Source organism: Bos grunniens, chromosome 7 (assembly GCF_055505025.1).
Source record: "Bos grunniens cultivar Pamir isolate PY7600 chromosome 7, Bosgru_T2T1.0, whole genome shotgun sequence".
NCBI classification, from domain to species: Eukaryota; Metazoa; Chordata; class Mammalia; order Artiodactyla; family Bovidae; genus Bos; species Bos grunniens.
This window is the reverse complement of record NC_141171.1, coordinates 17,171,587-17,191,124: the sequence shown is the minus strand read 5'-3', so window position 1 is coordinate 17,191,124 and position 19,538 is coordinate 17,171,587. Positions and strand designations below refer to the sequence as shown.

At 41.6% G+C, this 19,538-nt stretch overlaps 1 protein-coding gene across 21 annotated transcripts in view; it reads right to left on the bottom strand.

Annotated features, from left to right (window-relative positions):
• Positions 1-19,538, bottom strand: part of HNRNPM (heterogeneous nuclear ribonucleoprotein M) — a 40,009-nt gene extending 20,471 nt beyond the window's left edge. For 10 of the 21 annotated variants that reach the window (XM_086409707.1, XM_086409702.1, XM_086409711.1 and 7 more), the window contains exons 1-4: positions 2,302-3,254; positions 2,123-2,216; positions 853-1,044; positions 100-253 (exon numbers count right to left, since the gene is read on the bottom strand). In XM_086409707.1, the coding sequence (XP_086265833.1) occupies positions 100-253; positions 853-1,044; positions 2,123-2,200 (424 nt within the window). In that variant the 5' untranslated portion in view covers positions 2,201-2,216; positions 2,302-3,254. Of the gene's footprint in view, positions 1-99; positions 254-852; positions 1,045-2,122; positions 2,217-2,301; positions 3,255-10,469; positions 10,640-19,401 lie in introns of those variants that run through there. The other 11 variants (XM_086409705.1, XM_086409719.1, XM_086409721.1 and 8 more) reach the window with 3 other exon arrangements.

The following is a 19,538-nucleotide window of genomic DNA, read 5'->3' as shown; positions in this document are numbered from 1 at the left end:
TAATACACAAAATTACCACTTCCCCACACAAACCTGCATTACTAATACAACATTTAAGCCAAACTAAATTCACTAAGTTGAATTCCAAAAAAAGGATACATATAGCTTGCACGGCTTCAATGGACTGTTCAAAAGTAACAGTGCCTATTCCACGACTTTTTCCGTCTTTATCCTCAAGAATGTCTGCTCGGACCACCACACCAGCCATACTAAAAACTTCCTTCAGTTTCTTCCAGCCAACTTTATAATCCAGCTAATCAAGAGAAGAGAGAGGCAAATCTCACTGTAAACATTTTTACTACATGAATGTGACATGCTTTGGGTAGAAAACAAGCATTAGAAAATGTTACAAAAATAATGTCATAAGCCTATTTTAACTACTATTTACTGAATAGTAAAGTCTTTTCTCTAAAGTAACGATTTAAGTCACCTCATTCCTTTCAAGGTAATGCTTATTTTGTGAATACTAAAAAACTTTGCTCCCCATTTAAGGTTTACCATCATCCTCCCCAATCCACTTTTTCCCTTTGCAAATGACAAAGGTTTATTACCATACACCCAGACGTAACAAGAAGGGAACATCAATATACAACCTCTGTTCATATACTTTACCCGGCACGTACTCTTACAAACACAAGCAGAACTCAGTAAACATGCCCCAACAGGACCATGGGTCAAGCCTGTGTGACTTATGACTACTGTGGTCATTAGGGGATAAAGCCCATAACCCTCCTTTAGCTCCCCCACCTCCCCACCCCCAGCTCAAATGTCAGAGCTACTGTTTTAACTCATTGACAAGACCATCTAAAGCAGTAACTCAAACTTTACGAAACAATGTGTCCATTTACTTACATTTGCTACAAATACTGTGCTTCCAAGTCTTCCAGCCTGTAATGCATGGATAATCTCATTTGGGATGTTAGGATTATTTAGGATACTGGGTGGGATATTAATCATTCCTGGGCCACCTGGTCCCATACCCATCCCACCAGTCGTAGCCATCACCTTTTGCATTGCTCTCCTGGCATGTTCACCATCAGGATCCTAAAATAAGCACAAAAGGGTTATATTTAACTGACCCAGTGACAATTAAAACCAGCTCCAACAGTTAAGTGATGTTCCTAAAATTTCAGATACTGAGAGGATGTTTAGAAACCATTTCTCAAAATCTGTAACAAGAAATTCAAATGAACTAAAACCAAATTGCCAGGCCAGGAACAATTCCAGCCAAAAGAATGAGGAAGAAAGGAAGGGTATAAAATTTAGCTCTCAATTTGAACTAAGAAAAAAACAAAAGGTAAAGGGGTGGATGAAATGATTAGCCAGAACTTCCAGGTTGAAATAAGATCTTCAAGGGCTTGGTATAATTGAATTCTCACTAATTCAATGAGGTTTTATAATTTGTGTAAACCCCATTGGTGATTTCCCAAAAGTTTGAAAACACAGCTCTAAATCACCAAGGTTATTTACTTCATCCTTCAAGAATTCAGGTATTCAACTCATGAGTAATGTGTGCAAAGGTTCATGAATCGCTGGTGTTTATTCTTGAACTCTGCTGTTTTGTGTGCCACCTTCACATGAGAGCACTCAAGTCCTACCATGCTTCCTCTCTGGCCTCTGTGTACTTACTGACCTTCCTTCAAGAGTAGGAGGTAAAAATAAGTCAAGGAAGGATTGAATTAACCAAAAACCTCCCATTTTCATTCAGGGACAGAAGACACCTGATTTGGATTAGCTACGAAAAAGGACTCAAACACATTTAACAAAAAAAGATGAGGATTCAGACTGAGTAAAACTGCAGATGTAGAATACCTTAAAAACAAACACACACACAGTAGAAAACCATGGGCTCAGTTTGAGTGGCCAAACCAAGGCAGGCTGGCCTAAGACAAACCACAGGTGTCAGGAAGGCAGCAGGCAGTGGCTCAAGACATGTTCAGCCACTATCCCAAAGTTCTTATGGGAAAGATTGCTGAAGCCTGCGACTGACCCTCCTCTTTACAAAACAACAGGACGTTCTGCTCTGTAAAATGTCACCAAGGACTATGTCTGTCTTTTCCTATCTCCAAACAGGGACAACTCGACAACTACAGATGGTATCCACAGTGTTTCATGAGCTTACTTCTTTGACTTTCAGTGGTCTTCCACTCAGACTATGCTTGTTTAGAACTTCAGCAGCTTTTTTCATGCTCTCTTCCATCTTGAATTCAACAACACTATGAAGAGTCAAAAGGAAATGAGTGAAACCAGTCCTACAGCTAAGAAGGTTCAATTGCCAATAAGTAATGAGACAATACTTACGCACATCCCTTTGGAAGAAGCCACAGACCAGTCAGAAGAGCAAGAGGGGGAAAAAAGAAAAAAAAGTAAATTTCAGTGACAGTTATAAATTAAAAGTATGATTTTTGTAACAGTTTTTAAATTAACCCTTCTAAGGGGAAGCTGACAGAGTGTCTTGCCTGGCCTTCCTTATTAAGAGCTCCGCTCCTAGCGTCTCCTCTCTTCACATTACCAGCTTTTGCACTAGTGCTGCTGAAGTTATAATGAGCAGACCTAATTCAGGTTCTCCAAGAAATCACACAAACTTTAGATCTGCTTCCCTCGGCACTCAATCAATTCCTTGTCATACTCCTCCTTAAATCCATCCCTTCCATAAATTAAGCTCATCCTTTTGATTATTCTAAGCCATTCTATTGCACGACAGAAAATAGTTAATTTTCTCTTTAAACGAGGCCAATTTTAAACGTTCACATTTTATTATTTGTTTTACAATTTACTGGCACAAAGGCAACTTTTCAGAATCTTTGGTTCACACAACTTTCAAATTCAGCAAACAACCAAAAGTAACATTTTCTAGACAAGAACACACGTTTTACATTAATATACCACCGCTAAAATTCCATGCATAATTCACACACAGCCAATTCCTCTGTTAACAAAGAGACAATGCTGCTCTTGGTCCCCAGTTATCCAAATTGGGCATCCAAAAAGAATACCAAGAAGCTCGTTGGCCAGCCATTTGGAAAAGCGGGACTCCAGTTGGCAAATCCCCTCCCACCCCACTCGGATGTTTGGCAAACCAAACATAGCTACTGTAACATGAGCACTCACTGCCTTCCTGATTTCATTCGATTCCACGCCACCATACAGTTACATTTTTCATGTAGTAAATCCACAGAAGAAATTCTCTCAGACACTTACCCTTGACTTTCCTTCAGCGTCCATTAAGAGCTCCACGTATGTTACCTCACCAACTACAAATCAGTTTCCAGACGACACATAAACCAAGGGAGAAAAGCCAAGAAAACAATGGGAATTTAGAACAATCATCAGCAACCTTGTATGGAGCCTCTGCCTTATAAGAAAGCCCAGAAACACTCCATGTTCTCTAAACCGCCACACTAGGCATTACAGGTGTGCAGTAAAAGTAGGTGAAACTTGTTAACAATATGTCCTTGATTTTCCTCCCACCTCAAACAAGCTATTTCCCTGTCTGAAATGCTCGTTCATGACTACAGGCAATCCAAATCTACAGGAAAGAAGTCTGCATGATTCACTTTTGGGAAGAAGGAAGGAAAACACTTTTACACATACACTGACTGCTGAAAGCAGGTAAACAGCACACTAAATGCAATGCCACTGAATGAGCTCAACTGTTCACTACAAAGATGTGTACATGTATATGCTCAAAAGGCGCACACACAGCGTGGCTGGCTACAGGAGTGTGCAACCTGTCCAATCGCATTGGGCTCTGCTGAGGGCCATGCACATAGTTAACGCTCTGCTGCTGTCTTGAAATGCTCAGTAGTTTTTAAATAAGGGGCCTGGTGCTTTTATGTTGCACTGGGCCCCACAAATTCTGTGGCTGATTTCTGCACACAGCACTAGGCTTCATAACTATCACAAGCAGGATGTATAACTTATCCATCACAAAACCAGAGCAGCATCTGCATTCTTTTCAATGAATTAAGCCAGGCTTTATTCTCACTGCTCTCTCAACCTTCTCACTACAGGACACAGATAAATGCAGACTTAGAGCTCAGTTGGCACCTCAAGAGCTACAAAGACTCACTCAGAAGGCTAGTCGACACAAAAGGGGAAAAAAACAAACATTTCCAAAGAACCCACAGATTTTCCTCCAGGTTTGGATTGCCAATTCATGACCACCACAACCAGATGTTAGAACCCACCAAGACAACCACCAAAATGGCTGCTGAACTTGAAGATGGCACAAACACACCAAAAAAGCCCAGAAATTTTAGTGTTAACTTGGAGGAAATAACAACTAAGCAGACTCTCCAAAGTCAAGAAAGGGCTTTTGTTTCAAGAAATATTTTTTTCATTTTCAGGATTATTCTTTATGATGATAAAGCCTCCTCTCACTCAGTTTTCAATTTGGTTTAGCAGTACAAAAATAAATCTCTTAATGGCCCCAAGTCTTGCCTAGCCTATTCCTTTGTTCAAAGGATATTAAAATTATAAGGATTTTTAAATTAATATACCACAAAAAGACTTAAGTGCAAAGTAAGATTAATTTTTTTTAATTTGAAGAGCATACTTATTAGTAATATATTTGCATGGCAGTGGACAGGAAGAAGGTCAAGGATTCAAAGTTTAAATCTATAGCCTCACCTCCTTTGTCCTTTCCTGAAATATTACAGACTACACCAGCACTTTGCACAAAACAGGAAGGAAAATCGGTGCAAAGAAAAGAAATTAGGATTATTTCTAAAGAAAAAATTAGGAGGAACTGGTTTAGTTTAACTTTTGGATTATGCACAACTGAAAAATGATCACAGCCAAGGAATAAATAGTCATACAAATTGGCTTTCTGTCATCCTTACAAAAGTAAAGAAAGTCCAAAAATGCTGTGGTCATTCTTGAGGCCATGTTAAAAGCCATTTATTTCAATAGCAGCAGCCATTTGAGGACCAACAGCCCTTGACTCCACGTTGATGAAAATGTCAAGTTGTATCAAGACAGTGAAAGAGACCCCATCCCAAGTTAACCTCCTAGAACTGAGACTACTACCTAATAATCTTAAAAATAAATTTAAAAATCACAGTATCTAACTCTGACAGCTGTAACCATGTTGTCAGAATTCAAATACTGTTGCATTTTTAGAAGTTTCTAGTTTGTGCCTATAAAGACACTGATTTATCAAAAAGTTGTCACTGCAACCCAGAAACCAAGCAAGTCTAAACCAAACCTTTTTCCATGATCATAACCATTTTAACCAAAAGCCAGGTTTAGAAATTAGGACTTTGTCTACTTAACATTCTAGAGACAGCACGAATCCAACTTCAATCCTCTCTACCAATAACTCTGCTTAAAGGGTTCTCTCTTCCCCAAAAGGTACAGCTGCTTATTAAAAATTATATTTAAAAGACCTCCATCCTCAGTTTAGCTATAGGTCAGGCAAGTCTTGCGGTTCTACCATGAGTAGCACTGTTTCCATAATAACCACGTTCCTCATAAATTCATAATTTTCTGATCTCTACCCTGAGAGACCACATGAATTCAGAGGTGTAAGCAAACCACTGTTAGACAATCTGCAACAGTTACCAATTCATACTTCTCTACAGGAAGATGGTAACAAAACCTTTAAAAAGGTCACCTCTCCTTTAGTTTTACATTATTAAAGCAAAGGCCTGTTAAGTACAGTCAGTGCAACTATTAACACTTTGAAGGCAAAATGTGTCAACTATTCATAGTCTAGTCACATTCAATGAAATGAAGTTTAAAAGAACAAATCAACCCAAGCACAGAAGTTAAGGCTGTGAGGCAAAGTTAACAAACTGGCAGTTTCAAGTCTCGTAGAGATAGAATCTGCAGGTATTAATGGAAAATACTGCTGCTCCTCTTGTTCCTGATCATGGATGGAATCCATGGAATCCCAAGAGTAGATAGACTGCTAAAACAAATTCTACTGCAGCTTTAAACATCAAAGTTTCTGAATGAAAAAACGAAGTCTTTGAAAAATTGAATGCCAAATGTTATTACCTACCTTTATTTTAAAATGCTCCAAGAACTCACTGTTAACCAACATTTAGGTGGATTATTCAAAATATTACCTCAAGAATAAAACATGATGAGGATAAGAAAATGAGCAACTCCCAAAGAACTCAGGTAGTCCCTTGGAGCTACTCTGCTCTAACACTCCTGCGCATCTTTGTACCAAAGTACAGGGGCTAAAGCTTCACTGAAGAAAACTCGTAAGTGAAAGGAATAAAGGGGGTGGGGGAGGAGCTCAAAACCATGTTATCAAACATTGTCACTCAGCCAATGCTCAGGGAGCCACTCTAATGGAGGGGTGCACGGGGAAAAATGCGTATTTTAACTTGGAAAGCGTGTTTCTTTGCTATACAGCTAACTTGACACATAGCAAAAAACATTATCCGATACAATGAATATTCAATTCATGGACAAGTTAGAAAAAATGATTAAGCACATTCTTGCTGCTAATTCCACACAGCAGAACACTGCCTCTCTAACTTGACCGAAACCCAACAAGTAAGACAGGCAGGCTGTACTGTTAAGGTTCGATCCAAGTACCCACAAATATGAATGCTGCAGCAGCAACAGACCTTTCCAAAAAGCAGGCTGAATATCCAACAGAGGAAATCATAAAGGAGTCACAGACTTGGTATTTTTACCAAGGGATTTTTACTTAAATTGAAAATAAAGTTCTGCTCTGCAGACTCACAATGTAGATTATCACTGAGAGCCAACAGACTTACTATTGGACTATACTTGCCCTCTGGGCCTCAGTTTTCTGTCAGCTGGAATTTGAAATTTACTTAAAGTGACGCATTCAATAAAAACAGAAGGATTAAGTGCTTAAGAAATCCTTGCTTACACAAGTTAAACTGACTGCTGCTACCCTTGAGATTGACTGAGAGTAAGCTGTACCGCTGGCCTTCTGTCTTCCTCACACTGCGCTCCCAGCTCAGTCCTGCCAGGGTGCAGCGGCCCCACCTCCAGGCTGCTGGAGAACAGCTCAACTATGAGCTTTCCTTGGGCACACAGGACTTCTCTAAAACGGTGCATAACACCCTTCAAGTTTACAATTCCCAAAATCAATCAATCACCCTTTGCTCACAGAAGTCTTAATTTTTCGCCCAGACCTTACAGTCAAACACTCTTGAGATGTTCGTGTCTACCAGTATTTGTCAAGTGATGAAAACCAGGCAGTTGTGAGACTGTTCAGTCACTTGCAAACCTAGTCTGGCAGTCTCCAATTCAAATTTATCTTACATTGGATTTCAGTTTTTGTTTCAATCCACTCTTCAGTGTTCATGGAGTCATATGTTCCACATAATATCTCCATTAAAAATAAGCATGATCACAGGGACAAAGGAAAACATGAGGAGCCAAACAGGCTGGGTAGGGACTTTTACTTAAATTGAAAATAAAGTTCTGCTCCTAGATACACAATGTAGATCTTCTTGAGCCAACAAAAAACCTCTCTGCACCTTCAGGACATTCAGAGCAGGAACAGGGAAGCTCAAGGAAGGGTGAGTTCAGTTCTGTGGGCTGTTTAATCCATCTCTCCCTGAATGGTTTATGATGCAAGAGGGGGCAGCGGAAGCAGCCTGGCACAGAAGGAAACAAAGCTCTCATACCTCTTCTCTTTAAAACCAGCAATGCTGACTGCATGACACTGCCACCAAACAAGCTTTGTGATCCCATCCAGGGGAAAAGGCACCAGCGGCCTGTTCACATAAGACATGCATTACTAACAGGTGCTCCGAGAATACTATTAAAAGCTAACACAGAAGATACACCTGGTGTCCGAGGAGCAGGAATTAGGGAGGGGTACATGATGAGAAGGCTGTTAAAAGCTAACAAACAGAGAAGATATACCTGGTGTCCAAGGAGCAGGAATTAGGGAGGGGTACATGATGCGTGATCATCCTTAGAAAAAAGCTCCTGTCTTGCCATCTCAAAGCTACTGAGTTCTGAGATGCAGCTATTATATATTATAGGTAGTGCTGCAATGACAGAGCACTTTTCACATCTCTAAGCCGAGGACAACTAATTCTAGCCATCTCACTAGTTTTCTGAAAACAACAGGGGTATGATTTCATCAGGAACAGACCTTAAAATACAGACTGATAAAGAGTGGTTGGATCACAACAGCCCATTATTGTGGTTTGCCCACTTCAGAGACTGTCCTGAGAATAATACTTTTAGACTGTAAGAGCCTCTATCCCCAACTTTTTTCTCCCCTGTGCAATAACAAGTCTTCTAAAACCTTAAAACATTGCGACAGATTTTAAAAATATATTTCAGATTTCAAATAATCATTGAAACATATTTTTGTTTACCAAGACATGAATTAAAAGTTTTAAAAACCTCAAAATGAAAATAAGAACATTTGTACTTACATAAACAGTAATTTTCTTTTGACTTCACATACTGAATATAAGATTTACCATGAAAAGATTACCTTTCTCTTATGAATCCCTTTATCCACAATCCAATACTGCTAAAACTTAATTAAACAGAAAGGTAATTAATTTAACCTGTACAGGGGAGCGCTAAACAAGAACATTTTAAGGTTTATTAAAAATAACTGATTTACTGCACACCTGTAATTCTAAATTACACCACCAAAAATACACTGAAAGGGCTGAGCCAGGGCATTCATAGCAGTATGCCAGGGGAATATGAGAACCAGTTTGGAAGTATCCGAATAAACCACCAGGCTGGCTCCACACTTAATACAGTGCAAATAGGAAGTTGAGGTGAACTGCTTCTACATCCAGAAACGTCATGGCTGCTGCTGCTGCTACCAGCTTTAAGGCTCCCAAAACTGAATTACTGAATGGTAAAGCAGTAAAAATGTCACCTACTTTATCCATCATGTCCCAAAACTGGTTCACACACTCCTAAAAATGGAAAATAATTTGGCCTGCAATCTCTTACAAAGTTCTAACAATTGCATTTTCAAAGCCACATTCCTGGTTCTTGGAACTACTATACCTTATTATCAATGGATGTATCCATTCAGCGGTTCAACCAAATCGCGAGAACACAAATTTGGAGGTTATTCCAAAAACTAATTCGAATGAGACCCAACTGTGCTGTACAGAAATTCTAAGCTTTATTGAAGCAGCAGTCCCAAAAACCAAGAACACTGCATCTGGGATGCCTCGTGACACGCCCTTCAGACAAAAAGAAACTTCACTCGTGCCCTAGGAGCACTGGCAGGAATGATTTGGCTGATCAAGGCAGGAAAACAAACCTCACACCAGAACGTTTTTCCATCCATGTTACCTGGAGAAATACTACATGGGAGCAGCCTACATGACTGTACAGAGAGGTTCACAGTGCCTAATGCTTCTGGCATGTTGTGGTTGAATTAAATGATGGGACCATGATGGCAGTGGGCCGTTCATAATTTCAAAACCCAATGCTGGGAGCACCAGTACACATACCAAAATGGCCTATCCAAGTGGCATCTGTCTGTCACTGAGATGTTAATCATTTGACAAATCAAGCTCAAATCTCTTTACATTATGAATGCTCCAGAAAAACCAGTACCTTTCAGTCCTTCAAAAAGACTCCGGTTAAGAATTATTTGATTCTAGGTTTCCCATGGGGTAAGAGTGAGGGGAGACCTCCAGGCCTTTAGACAAATGGTTCTCTATCAAGTTTCATCTAAACCAGGGCTGAGCAATCTCTTTAGCCCTGTGTGCCACCAGCAGGGCCCAGAATCAGGAAAAGACGACAAACGCAGCAGAACAAGAGTGTGACGAGGAGGAGGACACACACGGTGTGCACAGGAGGCAGAAACAGAGGACACGGGGGCAGCCAACCGCCCAGGGCCTCCTGGTGGCAGCAGGGCTTCCGTTCCTTCCTCTGCCTCAACCAGACTCTGGACACCAGGGTTGGGACTGGTGGGTGCCTGAAGGCACCAAATTACACAGCGGATGCTTTACTTTGAGCTACCCAACTGCCGATCGAGTCTGTGTTTTCCTCCCCAGGGCATGGATTTATAATTTAGAATCTGAGCAGCACACGTTCCAGCCACCAAATTTTGATCCCAGGAAGACATCCGCAAAATTTAGACAAAGTACTACCTTCCCGCCAGAATTTTAAAACAAAAAGGGAAAAGAAAAAAATTTCTCCCACCTAATAGGAAGAATTCAAAAAGTTTCCTTAATTCCCTAAGAAAGAGGCTCCCCTCAAGTTTAATCGAAGCCCTGTTAACCATACTAAGCCAGTGAAATCATTCATAGGCCAAGGGATCATACAAATGCCCCCATCTGACACACAAGTGCATGACCACAAAAAAAAGGAAAAAAGGTAGGGTGGATGGGGACGGGGCTTAGCTCTCAAGCCTGGAGAGAACACATGCTCTACTCAGAACAGCTTCCACTGACAAAAAATAACCAAGGAATTAGGCACAGAGAAGATGACACACCAACCTTCTGACCCTACTCAACCACCAGTACCATTACCTTTTTCTTTAACCAGGTCTTTAAGTGACTGCCATTTCACATCAAAAGGTATGTTTGTAATGAAGGCTCTGTATCTTTTAGTTGGATTGGCATATGGCTCAAAGCGATTGCCTCCTCTTTTTATGTTTTTCTCCTTCCTCTTCTCATTCTGAGCAGGTCGTTCTCCTTCACTGAATTCAAAAGAGGAGAAAAAAACATTCACAAGTTAGCACAACCCAAAAGACAATATTTGATTTTCCAGGCAAATTATCCTGATTATCTCAGGCAAAGTTACATATAACACAAGAATATTGAGTCACTCAAACTGAAGTGGTCCATAGAGCAGAAAACTGCAGTAGTACACTCCTGAAAATCCACCTATCAAAAAAACCATTTCCAAGACAAATGTGCTTTCCTAGGCCTTCACACACTCCTGTGGGGCTCTAACATATGTGGGGGGTGCGGAGGCCATCTCCCTACCTGAGGTGCTTTAATTCTAAGACAGTAACAGGAAAACAGAAGGGAAGATTTATAAGACTTCATGGAACCCCAAAGAGGTGGTACACATAGGCCCAACAAACTTCAGCCCTACAAATAAGTAATTTTCATTGTGGGGGCAAAAAAAATTTTTTAAGTGGGAACGTAAAATGGTGCAGTTACTACAAAACAGTTTGGCAATTACTCAAAAAGTTAAAACATAATTACCAGAGGACCGAGCAATTCCACTCCTAGGCAGTTATTATTCACAGTAGCAAAAGGTGAAAACAACCCAAGCATACACCAAAAGATGAACGGAATAAACAAAATGTGCTAGATCCAGGCAATGAAATATTACTCAGTCATTAAAAAAAAAAAAAAGGAATGAAGTGCTGATACATGTTGCAAAAGAGATGAACTTTGAAAACATTATGCTAAGTGAAATAAGTCAGGCATAGAGAAAAAAGGAGAGGTAAAGTTACCCAGGACTGGGGAGAGATGGGAATGGTGAGTTACTGTTTAATGGCTACAGAGTTTGTTTGGGATGATTAAAAAAAAAAAAGTTCTGGAAATGGTGAGTGAATAGGTACAACACTGTACCTAATGCCATTAAATTGTACATATAATCATTTTAAGATGGTGAAATTTACATACATCTTACCACGATTTTTTTTTAAGTTTTTTTTAAGGGAAAGAAACCTTTCTCTACTCAACTCCATTACTTTGAGGCTAGGGAAACTGAAGTCAAGCAACTCTGGTAGGTAAAAAGCAGGCTAACAATTCTTTAGTAGAGAAGGGTGGATTTTTTTTTTTTTTTTTTTTGCGTGGACTTTCCTGCAATACTCTCTACCTTTGTGTGTTAGGTGCTTCCACGGAGTAGCATTTCTAAACCCTACAGGTACAAATGTGGCTTAGAGTGAGCAGGAAAAAGGTTCACAAAAAATGCAGGCTCCCAAAGGACAGAACCAGACAGGCTGGAAGCCCGGGCTAAAGCCCAGGAACTGGCCAGAGTGTGTGCACAGCCAGGGCAAGGCTGGGCCAGCTGAGCAAGACTGCTCCCTGAGCCCCCGTGATCACAGGCGGACACCAGTGAGAGCTGACCAGGAACAAGTAGGGAGCCAGCAGCCACAGAAGTCCTCTTGTGCATCAAGTCCAGCACTGTCTGCTTCCCAAGCCCTCTGCTTTTCTACCAGTGAGAACTGAGGGACTCCCACAACTACAGATTCCAGCAGAGACTTTGTGATCCATGACAAAAAGGCAAAGAAAACAAAAAAATCAAGACTATGGTATTGATGATTTACAAGACCACCTTTTTTAAAGTAAGAGTTGATCTTTATTCTAGGATATGTCTTCCCTGCAGTGGGGAATGGCAGCTGGAGGACTTTCTTTCGGTGTACCTGGAAAAATTAAAGTTAGCAAAACTTATTTTAGTCCCCAAGGTATTTTTTTAAAAACTGGTCCCTCACAGCCAAATACAAGTGTGCCAAATGTTAAGGAAAGCAACTTCCTCCATGATCTGATTGATACCAATATCAACATGCAATCAACAGACCTCCTTCACAAGGGCTGGCAGATGACAGAAAGGGATAGGGTCACACAATCCCTGGATTCCTAGAAATCTTTACTCTGTCTACCCAGGCTCATGACAGACTCTCCTTAGGCTGACTGCACACCATAAACACAGTCCACCTGTCTACTCCACAGGAAAGCCCAGCACCAGGGCTGCCAAACAGCACGCGTCCATGCGTCTTACCCTCAGCAGATGAGAAGGACAAGTATTACAATTAATAAAATGGAGATCAATTTTCATTTCATGGGCCTAACTACAGAGGGTCTATGGGTAGAAAAACATTGTAACAGAATTGGCTTCTTTTGAAGCCGAAATATTCCATCAGCAACATTAAAAAACATTATTCTGACACAGGGTCCATGACACAGTTACAGTTTTAGCCTGTGTTTTAACAGACTGCTCAACTCACCTTATAAATTACAAAATGTATAAATAACTCATTACAAGACAAAGGTAACAAAGTGTCTAGGCCAAATTCTGCCATGCAGCATTACTGCTAAGAATAAACTGCCCAATCTAACCACAGAAGATGGGGATTTGGTTTGGGGTTAATCCACACCACAGGGCTCGCCATCCAGAAGGCAGCTCATGTGGGTTATGCCCAAAGTATGCCCACAGCACCACTATACCCAAATCCTTCTCCAGCTAATCATTTCCTCTCTCTGAGAAGTTTCCTCCTAAGTAAAACAGATGAACTATCTCATCACTTGCAGTTTCTTAAGAAATTGACCTTTTCATAAATCTAATAATCATTATCAACTCTATTCTTTACAGAATAGTAGAGAACCATCCTCAAAAAAACCTCACATGACACATATTCAAGTACAGATGATATAACTGAACAAAATCCCATTTTTAAAAAATGTTCAATTTTCTCATTTATCTTCTAAACAGAATTAGGGGAATATTCTTCTAGCCCTAAAATACATGTAACACAACTGTAAACACCTTTTAGAAATACATTTTTACAGGTAGATTATCATTTAGCTACACTGACGAAAAACTGTTTTATCCTAAATACCCCAAATTTATGAGATTATAAATTCAAAATGTTAAAATACACCTACCATGTTATGCACAACTAGATACCGAGAAGAAAATTAACATATCCATGCAAAAACTTATACCTGAATGCTCGTAACAACATTATTTATTCCAGTTTCCCAAAAACTGGAAATCTAAATGTCTACCTACAAACAGGCAGAGATCAAGCTTCCCTGGTGGCTCACTAGATAAAAAATGTGCCTGCAAAGTAGGAGATCCGGGTCAAACCCTGGGTTGGGAGGATACCCTAAAGGGAACTGCTACCCACTCCAGTATTGTTGTCTGGGAAATCCCATGGACAGATGAGCCTGGCAGGCTGTACAGTCCATGGGGTCACAAGAGTTGAACACCACTTAGCAACTAAATTCACCACTAACAGGTGAATGAATCAACAAACTGTATTCATACACTGAAATACTATTCAACAGTAAGTAATGAATTACACACAACATGGATGAACCTCAAAATAATTACACTCAAAGATACCAGACAGAAAAAGCGTACATATAGTATGACTTCACCATGTAAAACTGTGTGAGAAAATGTAATCTGGCAAACTAATTTACAGCAGGTTCTCTCAGTCTCAACAGTATGAACATTTTGGGCCAGAAAATTCTTTTGTTGTTTGAGCCTGCCCTATGTGCTGCAGGATCCCTGATCTCTTCCCAAGGGAGGCCAGAAGCAGCCCCATTCCTCAGATCTGAAGATGAAGATAAGGGGGAAAAAAAAATCCCCAAGACACTTTCAAATGTCTCCTGAAGGGAAAGAAATCTCCCAATGAGAAGCACTGATACATAATGATGTGGAGAACAAACTAATAGTTGCCTGGAGGTGGGGGAAAGGAGGACTCAGGATTACCAAGGGGCAGCAAAAACTTCTACAGGTTATAACTGTATTATTTTCATTCAGTGATGATATCAAATCACAGACTTCCAACCTGTGCAGTTTGTTGTGCCAATTACACATTTCTTAAAGTTTCTGCTGGTTTCTCAAATTCCAAATCTTACTCCAACATAACTTGACTTGTAACTGCTATATAAAGCTAACAAATTTGCAATCTTTCAAAGAAACTGAAGCTACCTAAACCAGCTAAATAAATGCCTTACCGATAGTCTCCTTGCTAACTTGCTTCCAATTGTCAATAAACACCCTATTTGATTCTGGTACCCAATTATCTATCTGAAGTTCTAAATAGACCCAGTATGTTAAAAACTTTTCCTGACAGTCTATAACCTAATTCCTAATACATCGATAAAGATAAGTCCAAAATACCTTAAGAAGCTTCTGAGTCAGTCAAGTAAGATTAATTATGATTAATATGGTTTTGGAACTGTTTTCCTGATTATACTCTTTGAAGATTGGTAACTTACCATGTCACTGCTCCACCGTACTAGAATTATACTTTACATAAAGATCACAACTAAAAAAAAACAAAATACTGAGTGCCTAGTCCACAAAGAGCTGCTACATGCACTAAGTAAAACAGTAAATCCCTACCCTCTCTTACGCTTCCACAGCATTCCCATGTATAATGCTCTCATAACTCCTGGAGTTTTTCAATCAGGAGTGTAGTTTGAAACAGCAACTACAATATCTTGAAATCCTCACCACATCTCTTGAGGGAAAAGACCCCCCTCAACCTCCATATTCCCTTCAGAACTATCCCTTATATAGAATGAGTCTTCACAAAAATCCTTTCAATCCTGAACTCCACTAATGTATTGAACATGTAGAGAGCACCATTCTAGCTCCAGGTCTACCACTTAACTACCCACGTGAGTCCAGTTCTTTACCTCTATGGGTCTTTACCAGCAAAACCAGCATAACCTGTATCCACGCAGCTCACAGGGGTGTTGTGAGAATCAACAAGCAGCCTAACAAAAAGCAGCTTGATAAATGTTCAGCGCAGTTATCTAAGAGGGTAGTACCACATGTGACTAAGAGGTAGGGTCATCTAAGTCTGAACCCCAATGTTACCAGCTCTTTGCCAGGCCTCAGTTCCTTCATCTGCAAAAGGAGGTTACTATCCACACTCACAAGTTTAAAGGAGAAGCTGGCACACTAACTGTGACGATGACGTATTTTTGTACCAAAAACTTTCTGGAGAATGATTCACTCCTTGCATTCTACCACTGCACATACTGATTAGACTTTAAGCCCACTGGGGCCGTGGCTAAGGAAACCTAAACACTGTACTTGCTGTTTAGCGCCATGTTTGACTTTGTGTAGTCTCTGACTCTTTGTGACCCCAAGGACTGTAGCCCACCAGTCTCCTCTGTCCAGGGGATTTCCCAGGCACGAATACTGGAGTGGGTTGCTGTTTCCTTCCCTAGAGATCTTCTCGACCCAGAGATCGAACTCCTGTCTCCTGTATTGCAGGCAGATTCTTTACCACTGAACCACCAGGGAAACCTCCACTGTACTCATCACAGACTACCAAAACGGTAATTCAAATTTAACCTCACTGCAAAACACGGTAATGGAGGAGTCTATCTGAGAAATCCCAAATGAAACAAGCAACCTAATCTTTGCAGACTAGTATCCCCTAGCCTAGCCTTGAATAAAATCAAAAAAGCAAAGAGCTAGCAGCATGCATTCCAACAATCCAGAGCCCCATTCTAATCCTGAGCTCACCATCAAATATGTCTCAAGATTATCAAGCATACAAGCACTTCTTAAAGTGCAGCAAACACTCAAGTTACCGCAAAAAGCACAAAGAATCTGGTTAAAAATTAAAAAAGAAAAAAAAAAACACTTAAAACGTCTGTTTACTGAGAGGTTTGCTGTGGAAACAGCAAAAGCCTTGAAGTCAAGATGGCCTCCCCCAGATTCTTAGCGTCAATTTCTTTAACCTGAATTTTCTCAATTGAAAAAAAAAAAAACCTTTTCTTGACTGTAAAACAGTCTTAACACTAACCTTGCATCCCCAGAAATTTACACTAAATACAAATTTTTATTTTTAAAATAGCCCATCTCTCACCTTTCAGATTCGGCCACAGGTTAATCTGGAAGTGGAGCAGGTTAAGTCACTGATTTTAAATGTATAGTGTAACCTCTATTTTTAAACAATAAAAAAAAAAAACCCCTAAGCCTATGTGTCCCTCTAAAATGAACATTTTTACCCCCAATACACTCTAACTCTGAATCTTGACTGTCCTTAGATGGAATGCATTTCTCATCAATATAAAAAAAAAAAAAAAAACAGTCGGCTTACAGCTGGGAGAGAAAAGGAATTGCAAAACGGGCTGTGCTTTTCATGGTCCTCATGAAGCTTGGTGTCTCAGTGCCTTTTCAGCTTTCAGCACACTCCACTCCTGGTGGAGACAAAGGTGAGAAGAATCCAGTCTCACTTATTTCCCATCCCGCAAAAGTGGCTCAGCTGGTAAAGAAACCACTTGCAATGCAGGAAACCTGGGTTTGAAAGATCCCCTGGAGAAGGGAAAGGCTCCCCACTCCAGTATTCTGGCCTAGAGAATTTCATGGACTGTATGGGGTGGCCAAGAGTCGGACACGACTGAGCGACTTTCACAAAATCACAAAAAAGCTCTCAAGATAAAAATCTGAACTCCCTAGTCTGGAATTCACTGCCCACCAGCTGGCCCCCAGTGCTCCAGCAGTTTCAGTTCTTTATAAAGAAAGTAAAAGGAAAATGAAGTTCTTTATAAATATATATCAAACATGTCAAAATCTTTGAAAACTCCTCTCTGCTTCTCTCCAATGATCACCTTTCATCCTCCTCCTCCTAGGGGAACACCTGGTCGCCCCCAACAGCCTAGGATTGAGGGAGGGGAGTTCCTCCAAGCTCCCCACCCCTGTAACTCCTTTTACTTATATCAACTTTACTACAAAAATATCCATTGGTCCCTCCCTATGAGCAGGAAGACTGTTTTCTAAAGAGCTCTGCTTTAAAGGCTTCCCGAGGCAAAACACACACACACACACACACACACACAAAAACACCCAAAATACAAACTTTTCCAATGGCCCTACAAAATAGATCTAAGTGTTCCTAACTGCCTAAAATATTCTCTATTTCAAGAGTCTCAGACTGAGGTTCTCCCAACAAAGACTTTTTTAAATTTCTGAAACCTTCAGATTCTTTCTGAAGGCCCTGTTTTATGTTTGTCAAATGAATCAGTCACAAAATGACTATTTGGAAATGGACTGTGGAAAATGGGAAATTTGGAAAATGTACCCCAGATGCTATAATCTGTAACTAATAACTTCTCACCTAGCACGATTCTAGCAGCACTCCATCCTGTGATAACTGCTTTGAAAGAAAAAAAAAAAAGGACATAAATGTATATCTTAAAGGCCTCCAAACATGGTCCTCAAATATCCTACCAGGCTCCCTTAAACAAGTTATTTAAAAAAGTCTAAATGAACACGTCCCTTTCCAGAGTTTTCAATAACAAAAGAGTTGGGAATACTTCTAGGATGCCTTTCTCTCGATTTCCAAGGACCAGTAACCACGGTATTCGGCTCCTCCCCACCTCAGGAGACAGAGTTTTTAACAATATAGCTAGTATTTAGTGAGTGTTCATAAGCAAACTACTCTTAACTACACTCACTTTTAATCTCCATGAACTCTAATTATACACATTAAAAATTGGTGGGAAGGTAAATCCATAGGAGACAGAACGCATAGTACAGGTATCCAGGAGAGGTGAATGGTTAAGTTAACTGCTTAATGGCTACAGTTTCTATTTAGAGTGAGGAAAAAGTTTTCAGCGTGGATATTCGTGATGCTGCACAAAACCGCGAATGCACTCGATGCCACGGAATCATCCACCTAAAAATGGCTGAAACTGTAAATTTCACCAGGTTTTTAAAAAAATGTATGTGGGAAATCAAAAGTGTGCCCAAGCCTTCCCCTCACCTCCCCCTACAGTTGGCGGGCGAAGGCAAAACGTCTTTCCGCACCTCTCAGCCGACTGTAATCAGAATGAGTGGGGTTCACCAGAAACATAAGACGATGCTTTAACGCTTTAAGAAAACTTTCAAAACCGAGGACCTGAGACAGAGCCCCCAATAGGACTCGAAAGGGTGGCCGAGTTTGGAAATAGGTGAACCCGCCTAATGATGCAAAATCTTCCCCTAGAACACGGAAAATGTTTCCCTTTTTCTTTCTTTCCTCTTACACTTTGTTTCTACGGATGAACACTGAGCAGCAGATCCGATCGCTCCACATACACCTACCGCGCACCTGGGGAGGAGCTGAGGGACTAACTCCCGGTCGGAGCTTGGGGCAAGGGGCAGTTCCGATCGAGGCACTTCCCGCGGGGCCGGGAGGGGGGAGGGGAACCGCGCGCTCCGGGGCGGAAGGGGGAGGGGGAGTCCGACCGTCCTCGCGGTCCTTCCCGATACCTACCCGCCTCCGCTACCGTTTACCGGGACCGACCGCGCGCGAGGTCCTGCGTGCGCACTTCCTCCCCTATCCCCCACTTTACGGATCGGGAAACTGAGACCCCGGACGACGGCGAAGAGACGGGAAGCCACGCGCCCAACCAAGGTCACCCGACAGGCCAGCAGGTCGCGGACTCCGGGTCTCGTCGGCTCTGGGCCCGCGCGCCATTATCCTTGCGCGCAGAGGCCCGGCCTAAGGCCTCAGCGTCGGACCCGGTCTGGAGAGACCAGAGGAGCTGAGACCCGATGCCTGGGAGAGAGCGGTCCTACAGGCGCTCACGGGGCCGCCCGGCTTCACCCCTCACAGCCTGGGCCGCCTCCACCCTCGGCAGACTCTGAAGGGAAAGAAAGCCCAGCTGAGGCCGCGCCGGGAGGAGGCCCCAACAGATCTAACGGAGCCGCCGCCAGCCACCGCGAAAGCGCCCAGCCTGGGACAAGGAGCCGTAAAATACTCACCCTTTCGGGCCCGGAGCTCCGTTGCCGCTTGGCACGCCAGGCGCGCCGCTCTCCTCCTCCATTTTGGGCTCCGTCGCCGCCACCTCGGCCGCCGCTTCGACCCCTGCCGCCATTTTCTCCGCGTCTGGGCTTTGTGT